The sequence below is a fragment of the Osmerus mordax genome, chromosome 8 (genome assembly GCF_038355195.1).
Source record: "Osmerus mordax isolate fOsmMor3 chromosome 8, fOsmMor3.pri, whole genome shotgun sequence".
Taxonomy (NCBI): domain Eukaryota; kingdom Metazoa; phylum Chordata; class Actinopteri; order Osmeriformes; family Osmeridae; genus Osmerus; species Osmerus mordax.
Window position 1 is genome coordinate 18,879,541 of NC_090057.1, and position 10,510 is coordinate 18,890,050.

General features: G+C 43.9%; 2 protein-coding genes across 2 annotated transcripts in view; both read right to left on the bottom strand.

Moving 5' to 3' along the window:
• LOC136947538 (putative nuclease HARBI1) overlaps positions 1-10,510 on the bottom strand; it is a 91,231-nt gene that overhangs the window by 60,077 nt on the left and 20,644 nt on the right. The gene's annotated exons all lie outside the window — the stretch shown is intronic.
• On the bottom strand, positions 1,687-10,085 carry taf1a (TATA box binding protein (TBP)-associated factor, RNA polymerase I, A). The gene is made up of 10 exons (XM_067241202.1): positions 9,839-10,085; positions 9,574-9,737; positions 9,354-9,467; positions 8,719-8,917; positions 8,295-8,416; positions 8,049-8,207; positions 7,878-7,944; positions 7,651-7,774; positions 2,280-2,425; positions 1,687-2,114 (listed from the first exon to the last, which is right to left on the bottom strand). The coding sequence occupies exons 1-10, from the start codon at positions 9,957-9,959 to the stop codon at positions 1,915-1,917; spliced, it is 1,416 nt and encodes a 471-aa protein (XP_067097303.1). The 5' UTR covers positions 9,960-10,085; the 3' UTR covers positions 1,687-1,914.

Sequence of the window (10,510 nt, forward strand, 5' to 3'; positions counted from 1 at the left end):
TGTTTTTGTAGTGTGTCTCGCGTAGGCTACAGCGTTTCAGTGAGCAACACTGGTTTGAAACCACAGGTAATGATAATTTCACCAACAAATCGTTTACTTGTAATGTAATGTCATAATAAATCCTACAACGAAAATTTATTTGTGAGGAATGTTTATTTTAAAGATTGAAAACAGATGCATCATAGACCACTGTAGTATGTGTTACCCGGGCAACACAGGCTAATGTCATGATGCTAATACTTCAGTGAAATAGTAGACTACTGTTTCCGAAAGTAGATGTACTTCCTTAATAATATCAGGTTATATTGTACATTACACATCACAATTGTGTGTCATATCACAAAGTAAAATGAGTAAATAGTTATCACCCTGGCCTCTTTTCTTGTGGCGTTTCTGCAGCTGCCTTGCAGTAAAGCTATATAGCTTTACTGCAAGTAACGTCAGTGACTGTGGCTAGCAAATTAGCCACCGTTAGCTTCACTTTTCGCCACAAAAACTTAACTTAAGCCTAAACCATGCAACGGAACGTAAATTCCAATAGAAGCAACTCAATCGCTACCAAGACGAAACTTTTGACACCTACGTTGTCTATGTAGGCCAAATATTGACTGAGTTTTAGGGGGGCAAAAAGAATAATAATAATAATAATATATATGTGAGAGAACAAAGGTTGAGCCCTTGCCGAAGGCAAAGCACACCCAACTAGAGAGGGTACAATTTCTGGGGACATTGTAGGGTGTGCTTGCTTGCGTCGGTTGCACAGGGATCCGTTTTTGAATGACATTTTTACAACTGATATTTCTGTATACTTTATATAAAAATGCATACTTATTATTTATAAAGATGACATAGATTTAAAAGCATTTTTTTTTGCTGCTCATTTACAACTGAAAATACGAGTGAAGTGTAGAATAAAATAGATGTCTTATTTCACCTGCAAGAGGCAGCCTCATCGTTAAATCAAAACGAATACATTTGTCAGACCGGTGTAAAAATAATAATAATATATATGTGAGAGAACAAAGGTTGTGCTCTCGCCGAAGGCTTGAGCACACCCAATTACTATTCTTATGTTACCAAGCACAGAGAGCAATGGGTGGATAAAAATAAAATAAAAACATCTCCTTAATTCAGCCATTGCATCTAAACAAAATGTTATATTACAGTGAAAATTGCTTTATTTGTCAACCACAAACTCCTTCACAACAGCAATGTAAACAGTCCCTGACAAAGTGTGCCATTGCCCTGACAGTGCAGGTCAAGAAGCAGTGAGGTTCAGAAGCACCAGAATCCATCTCTAGGTTCCACCTATTTAGCTGAAGCTAGCAGACCAGTCCCACTGGAGTGGTGGCCTGTGAAACTGAGCTGTGTTACCCAGCATCGAATGACTAGGGATTGGGGAAGGCGTTACAGGAATCAGACGTCTGTGTTGTGATGAGAAGAGGTGGAGAGACAGCACCCCATCCGCCTTCCCCAACACTGGTACTGTACTCATCTCCCAAACGAGGAGGTGTCACTCATGTGAGCACATGGAGACAGCAGACTACAGGACAGTTCTTGTTGGTTGAGGCGTGAGGTCAAGCCAGGAGGGGCGTCAGATCATTGAATACTGATTCCAAATGGAGCCCAGTTTGAGTTAATCTGTGCAGTATCCACTTTCCAGTCAAACATCAAGACCAAGTGAGGTAGCATTCCCCCATAGAACACAGCTGTTCCTTTTAAACATTGAGAAGTGGTAAGCTTTACAACACAACACAGCCACAGCATGAGCCCCCCCTGGTGGACACTAGGGTCACAGATGCATCAGCAAAGGCCTCAGAACGCTAGTTTTTGGTTTGCTGCATCTCTGCTAGTAACGTAGTGAAATTGTAACATTATCCAAATTATTACTAATTCAACGGTCCATGTAAAAAGTTATTCCTGAGTATTAAAGACTTGGTCTAACACATTGATCGTTTGTGCTGTCTTCCTCTTCATGTCTTGTTTTAGTTCACGCTTTCTCTTGAGGTGTTCCCGCCTTTTTCTCGTGGTCACATCATTTCTCTTTCGCTTAGTCTTGCGAAGTGATGCACCTCTGCACTGTCTCTTCACCTGGTTGCTATACATTGACGCAGCTGCCAAACAAGTTTTGTAGTTAATAGCAAAACAGAATCTGTGTGTTCATTAAATAATTTATTAAAGACTTAACATGCATGTTTTGTCTGCTCTGGCTAAACAGCCAATTTCATACTGTTACTCTGCATGATATGCTAGCACATGATAAATAATGAATAACTTACATGGGCAAAGGACTTCTGCCACAAAGATTTTCATTTCCTCGAGTTCTCCGTTCTCCTTGCTTGAACTGGAGTGTGTAAAATGTAGAGCAGGCCACCAGTCTTTTCTTTTCACCATCAGCTCTTCAACAATCTCCGACCATCCTTCACTAGGGAGGACATGCGATACCATTACACCACAGCAAAAGCAGCAATGCTGCATCCCAAAATGGAACGATGGAATGCTTGAGAAATACTACCATAGCATTTCCACCCTGTACCTTGACTTACGCCTGGGACACACTGGCTGCGAAGCACCTGGGAGCGCAGCCCTTTTCCTTTCGGAGCCCATGTTATCAAATTGGACCGACCACACACAAGGACATCTCCATACTATGAGCCGCCCCCCACCCCCCACAAACATGAACACACATAGACCTATATACACACACACACACACACACACACGACAGCATAGGCCAATTAGGGCCATTGTAAGTTTACAAAAAATTGCGAGACATAGAAACTCGTACATTTGTGAGAAAGGTGTCAGGTGGGAGCGGTTAGGGAATCGGGCTAGTAATCTGAAGGTTGCCAGTTCGATTCCCGGCCATGTCAAATGACGTTGTGTCCTTGGGCAAGGCACTTCACCCTACTTGCCTCAGGGGGAATGTCCCTGTACTTACTGTAAGTCGCTCTGGATAAGAGCGTCTGCTAAAAGACTAAATGTAAATGTAAATCTAGATAAAAAAATAAAAAAATCTATGCCCACCACTAATTTAGGGAGTCAGGTGGCTGAGCGGTTAGGGAATCGGGCTAGTAATCTGAAGGTTGCTAGTTCGATTCCTGGCTGTGGCAAATGACGTTGTGTCCTTGGGCAAGGCACTTCACCCTACTTGCCTCGGGGGGAATGTCCCTGTACTTACTGTAAGTCGCTCTGGATAAGAGCGTCTGCCAAATGACTAAATGTACATAGAGAAAACAACTAGGATATTCTCAGAAATTATAAAGTCACAACTGCGCACTAAAGGTATAGACCTCATCCCAATCAGTAGTCCAATGTTGTTTCCTTCTGAATAGGCCAGGTTCAGGGTAATGTATTTTCAAAGTCAGAATGCTTATGACAATCCAGTGAATAAGATAAAATCACGAGAATGCCCTTATTGCTAAATCCGATAAAATTATAATTTGATAAGGTCATACATTACTGCAGGCATACTAAGCAGGCACGTTGCTAGACAAAGCTATTGGGCACAGTTCAGGGACTTCAGTTTGATATCAGCTTTTGTAGGGATAGTTAATAGTTTGCAATTTGTTTTGCAATAACCTGAGCGCAAATACAGTTTTTTGAGCTTCATGTAATATCATCTGTTGGACTCATGTAGTTATTATGTAAAAATATTATGTTCTTTTTCCTTGTTTCTTTTTTTAATTTCTGAGGCACTCATCAGTTTGTGTTTTCAGTTAAACTGATGGTTAAAACTCAAACTTTTAACAATAAATTTTTATTGGGCCAGTCATAGGTGAGCTATTGTTAATCAATTGTTACAACGTTGTTTAAAATAAAAAACCCTGATTGATGATTGTATTGACTGACCAGCCAACATTAGTCAGTTGTTTCTAAACAGTAAACTGTGTTTATTAAAAAGAGTAAGATAGACGAGCAGGCATACACTTATGCAGGAGAGACACCAAAACCTTAATTACAAACCAACGAGAAATGTTTGAAGTAATGTTTGACGAATTAATCATCTTAGTTGCTAAGTAGCCTAGACCTACAATGAGTTGTATGACCTGGCATGTATTTTACAAAGACTTTGGCAAAAAAGACTCATGTTGCCACGTTATGTTGGGATGATGTTGCAACGGCTGTTGAAGTAACAAGTTGCCTAAATATAGCTTATGCCATGTTCATGTCAGTGTTACATGTGAAAAAGGAAAGCTCAGAGGAGGTGAAAGGCTTGGTGACCGGCACGGAGAATTGCGCGTCTAGTGTCAGAATCAGAATCAGAAAGGGATTTATTCGCCATGAAAGTTTGCACAGACAAGGAATTTGCTTTGGCAGGAAGGTGCATACAATAAACATATACCTAAAATTTTAATATGTGGACTAACTATACTAAGGGTACATAAACTAGCAGTACTAAGTGGGATTAGAATAGAATTAAATATACAATAAAATATAAGTTGCCGTAAATTACAATATAAAAATACAAATATTACAAAAAATACAAATGTACAAGATACCATGTTGTAATGCAGTGCAAAAAGCAGTGTTTTAAGCAAGAAGTCATTTGAGTCAGTGTGGTCCCTTGGCCTTGTTGAAGAGGCCAACAGCGGAAGGGAAGAAACTGTTTTTGTGGCGTGAGGTATTGGTCCTGATAGACCGCAGCCTTCTGCCGGAGGGGAGTCACTGAAACAGGGAGTGTCCAGGGTGGGAGGAGTCGGCCACAATCTTCCTCGCTCGCCTCAGGGTCCTCGAGGTGTGCAGGTCCTCGAGGGTAGGCAGATTGCAGCCAATTACCTTCTCAGCAGTACGGATGATACGCTGCAGTCTGCTCTTGTCCTTGGCAGTGGCAGCAGCGTACCAGACGGTGATGGAGGAGGTGAGGATGGACTCAATGATGGCTGAGTAGAAGTGCACCATCATTGTCTTTGGCAGGTTGAACTTCTTCAGCTGCCGAAGGAAGTACATCCTCTGTTGTGCTTTCTTGATGAGGGAGCTGATGTTCAGTTCCCACTTGAGGTCCTGGGAGAGGATAGTGCCCAGGAAGCGGAAGGACTCCACAGTGTTGACTAGGGAGTCACACAGGGTGATGGGGGTGAGTGGGGCTGTGTTCCTCCTGAAGTCCACATCCATCTCCACTGTCTTAAGAGCATTGAGCTCTAAGTTGTTCTGGCTGCACCAGGTCACCAGGTTGGCCGCTTCCCACCTATAATCAGACTCGTCTCCACCAGAGATGAGCCCAATAAGGGTGGTGTCGTCCGCAAACTTCAGGAGTTTGACGGACGGATGACTGGAGGTGCAACTGTTGGTGTACAGGGAGAAGAGCAGAGGAGAAAGGACGCAGCCCTGAGGTGATCCGGTGCTGATGGACCGGGAGTCAGAGACTTGTGTTCCCAGCTTAACGCACTGCTTCCTGTCAGACAGGAAGTCTGTGATCCACCTGCAGGTGGAATCAGGCACGTTCAGCTGGGAGAGCTTGTCCTGAAGCAGGGCGGGGATGATGGTATTGAAGGCAGAGCTGAAGTCCACAAACAGGATCCTGGCATAGGATGCTGGGGAGTCCAGGTGCTGTAGGGTGAAGTGGAGGGCCATGTTAACTGCATCGTCCACAGACCTGTTGGCTCTGTAGGCAAACTGCAGGGGGTCCAGTAGAGGGTCAGTGATGGATTTAAGGTGTGCCAGCACCAGGCGCTCGAAAGACTTCATTACCACAGAGGTCAGGGCGACGGGTCTGTAGTCATTATGTCCTGTTGGCCTTGGCTTTTTGGGCACAGGGATGATGGTGGAGGACTTGAGACAGGCTGGCACATGGCATGTCTCAAGGGAGGTGTTAAAGATGTAGGTAAACACCGGAGACAGCTGGTCAGCGCAGTGCTTGAGAGTGGCTGGAGAGACAGAGTCCGGCCCAGCTGCTTTGCGGGGATTCTGCCTCTTGAAAAGTCTGTTAACTTCACCCTCCTGAATGGAGAGAGTCGTCACTGTAGAGGGGGGGAGGTGGGAGGCCTCCTGGGTGGGAAGGGGTAGTTCAAGACTATCCAATTGTCTTTCAAATCTGCAGTAGAACTCATTCAGGTCGTTGGCCAGACGGGAGTCGTTAGTGGAGTGGGGGGCTCTGGGCTTGTAGTTGGTAATTTGCCTGAGCCCTCTCCAGACAGAAGCAGAGTCATTTGCAGAGAATTGGTGTTTTAGTCTCTCTGAGTACAGTCGTTTAGCCTCCCTCACCGCCTTGCTAAACCTGTTCTTCGACTCCTTGAAACTGTCTTTGTCCCCACTCCTAAACGTGGCCTCTTTCTCTGACCTCAACCTTCTGAGTTTAGCTGTAAACCAGGGTTTGTCGTTGTTGTAGCTTACCCTGGTGCGTGTTGGTATACAGCAGTCCTCACAGAAGCTGATGTATGATGTCACAGCCTCTGTGAGCTCATCCAGACTATTGGTAGCAGTCGTGAACATGTCCCAGTCAGTGCAGTCCAAGCACGCCCACAGATCCTCCATAGCTTCACTGGTCCACTGTTTTGATGTCCTCACAGCAGGCTTACAGCGCTTTAGCTTCAGCCTGTATGCAGGAATCAGGTGGACCATGGCGTGGTCAGAGTGACCCAGTGCTGCTCGGGGGACCGCATGGTATGCTTTGCTGATTGTAGAGTAGCAGTGATCCAAGGTGTTTCCTTCTCTGGTAGGGCATTTGATGAATTGTCTATATTTTGGGAGTTCTTGAGTGAGATTGCCTTTGTTAAAGTCGCCTAGCACAATAACCAAGGAATCCGGATTTTCATGCTCCACACTCAGTATCTGGCTGGCGAGCACACGTTGAGCCTCGTTGACGCTAGCCTGCGGAGGCATGTAGATGCCAACCAGAATGAATGATGCAAACTCTCGTGGCGAGTAAAAAGATCTACAGTTAATAAAAAATTATTCCAGATCAGGAGAACAGTGCTGCAGAATCACTGTCACATCTTCACACCAGCCACTGTTAATGTAAAAACAAATACCACCGCCTTTCGTTTTGCCAGAGAGCACAGGGTCACGATCCGCTCTCAGCAGTTTGAAACCTGCTAGCTGTAGCGCAGAGTCTGGGATCAGTTCACTCAGCCATGTCTCCGTAAAGCACAAAACGGAAGATGAATGAAAGTCTCTGTTTTTCCACACCAGTAGCTGAAGTTCATCCAGTTTGTTGCTCAGTGAACGCACGTTGGAGAGAAATATCCCCGGTAACGCTGTGCGTGCCCCACGCCGACGGAGTCGCACCAGAGCACCGGCTCGTTTGCCTCTCCTACGGCGCTTCGCTGCTAGGACAAAGCCGAGGGTGGCTTTGACTATAATTCCCACTAATTCCGCCGCTGGAAGCAGAAAAGTGGGAAATAAATCCACAGGAGTTGTAGTCCTGATGTTTAGAAGTACTTCTCTAGTTAGAGAACCCCGGAAATCTTGGCAGAACACTGAATTAACAGACAAAACAAGACAAAAAAGAGCGCACCTAACGACCGAGGCAGCCATCCTCGGCGCCATCTTGGATCTTAATCTGTGTGAACAGCCTCGCGCAATTCGTGGCCGATCGTGGCGCTTTGCGGTGCTCGGGGGTGCTTTGTAGTGTGTCCCAGGCGTTAGACAATCCAGTGTCATCTCTTTCAACGATGTAGTCCAAATGTGGACGGATGAAGCACGCCTTACCTGGTCCTCAGTCTCAGGAGGATGTTCTTCACATGGCTCCAAACATCCAAGCTGTTCCTCCAGCAGGCATAGTCCAGGAGATCCAGGCAAACACCCAGAGCCTTCCCAAAGTTACTCTGCTTTCCTGGGGAAGTAAAAAGACCTCCATAATTTTGGGGGGGGTATCGGGAGTATTTGTCATTAACAAACAATGTTACACTACGCTACATGTTAAGAGTTGTAGTTACCTGACTGCAGCAGTAAAGAACAATATTCCAACATCAAATCATGACTCGGAACCATAGCATGCAATATCTGTTTGATAGAAAATTGACAATTGATACCATTAATGCAACTACAACTTTGAGTGGATCCATTTGATACAAACTGAATTAAAACCGCTTATGAAGACGTTTTACCTTCAACACTTGAATCTGTTTTTTTGGAAGGGCATCATGCTTCTTCAGGTACTGGTAGAGATACACATGTGCATTCGGATTGGGGGGGAAACTGTTGTCGTAGGAATAGTTGTTCAGAACCTTCAGGGCACCATCATGATCGTTGTAGAATTCTAGCATCTGCAGTTATCACACGTGAAACATGGGCTGATTATACAGACTTCTTCATGAGTAGGACTTTTTGGAGGTCTTGTTATCTAGACTCACATCAACATAACTCAGAAGAAAAGGATCCCAGACACCAGGTGTCTTCATGACCTCCTTAAGGTTGACAGAGGACTGACGGAAGTAGCTGTGCATCTCTTGGATGGCACCTGCATCCGGATCATCTAAGACACATCCACCACGTCATAAATAAATTAGATTACTCTTAACATTACAAGAAAAGCTATATTTTTATGTGGAATACAGAATTATGAGCACAGCAGGAAGCCATTCAATCTAAGGTTCAATCTATTGAAAATGTAACAAGCCAATTCTCTAATTGAGGGCTTCAGTCCCCTGTAGGTGCAGTCATGCTTCCTGGCCTATAGGGGATGTTGTAGCACCAAATATGAATCTTCTCAGTCTTTCAGAATAATATATAATAGATGTTTGGGGCTTGGTTTCTCAACATACTGGATTTCCTTACCTGTGCTGGAGAGTGTGGCTTTCTTATCACACCAGATTAAGTAATCCAGGAAGCCTTTGTAGGCCTGGATCAGTTTTATTCTCTGGGACTGGCCTGCAGATTGCTTGCCATACCTCCAGCTCTCTGCAATAGACAGCTGACGTTTGGCCTCCTCAAACTGTCCCTTTACCAGAAAGTGGAAGGCATGTTCCAGACAGACCTGTAAAAACAAACACTTCAATACAGAGTACATAGCTTTTTTCAGCTAATAATTTGCTGTGTCACCTGGCAAGGGCACCCTTTCTCGTCAAGTGACGCAAGATCAGCTGCGTTTGAGGGGCCCCTAAACATTTAATTATATTACATTTAGTCATTTAGCAGATGCTCTTATCCAGAGCGACTTACAGTAAGTACAGGGACATTCTCCCCGAGGCAAGTAGGGTGAAGTGCCTTGCCCAAGGACACAACATCATTTTGCACGGCCGGGAATCGAACTAACAACCTTCTGATTAATAGCCCGACTCCCTAACCGCTCAGCCATCTGACACATGTTAGTAAAAAAAAAAAACACTTCCCTTTTGACTGTTTGAAGATATAACCATAACCATACTTGCAATCATTGCTATGTCACCAGCAACCACAGGCCAAGAACATACCACCAGGTACTGCTTCACTCCAGAGTTTTTCATACGCTCATAGAAGCTATTGTAGTCTTCCATCTTGGAATTGGGATTGTGATGTAAAATCTCGGTGCCCATCCTCCATATCATCTAAGAAACAATGAGAAAACAAACACACACACACACACACACACAAATAAATACCCTGTCACAAAATAGTTTCCATATGTTCAGTTGAGCTCCTAGGCTACTGTACCTCAGATTGAAGTTGTGGCATGGTTGCGGTTGTGTCCTCTAGTGTCTGACAATAGCTAGACATGAATTGTGATGCCTCAAGCCACCGATGGTGTAGCATGGCCTCCCTGATCTTTTGCAGACATGTCCTTATGGTCTTGTGAAAACCACTCTCTTTAGGTGTCTCTAGAATAAGACAGGGTTGTAGACATTGTGCTTATGGCAAGTATGATATAAACTACAGTTGCACACCATCATAATGTAATCAGCAGGGATTTGGTTCTCACCTTTGAATACAGAAGGCGCCAGAGGAAAGTTTGATCTCTTGCCTTGTGATTTCTTCACGTGTTCTTCTGGGGATTCATATTCACCCTCTGGCACAATCACTTCTGTTGTTAGGTCGTCCATGATCTTGAGTCTCAATGTGCCCTACGCATAGACAAGCAATACTACTTTAGACATTAATATCTACCGCCCAACTGATTGTGAAAAAGATTAAGTAGGCCTAGATGTAGACGAAACAAACACCCTCTTTCCTCCTTTTCCAGTTGAAACGTACTTCCTGACTTGCTGTCATTGGTGAAAATGCTTCTTCTACGGTAGTTGGAGACCGTTGGAGACATAATAAAGTCGTGTATTGCCATCTACAGTTTTAAACATAGACATTTTAAAGAGAAATGTATTAGATTTGAGACGGTATAAAAATGTAAACATTTTGCATTTGCTGAGATTCTGCCAACACGACTGACAGTTTGAAACATAAAGACAGTAGTATTAATCTTGTTACAGGAAAGGAATGCATCTAAACAGGAATAAAGGACACCGATACCAGTATTATTTTGTTCAGTATTAGGCGATGCTTATAAAACGTATGAATATTCTGAATGAAAGGATGCTTGATTGTATTTTTGGTTTGATTTAGTATTGGAAGACTTTTATTAATAAATCATTAACATCAC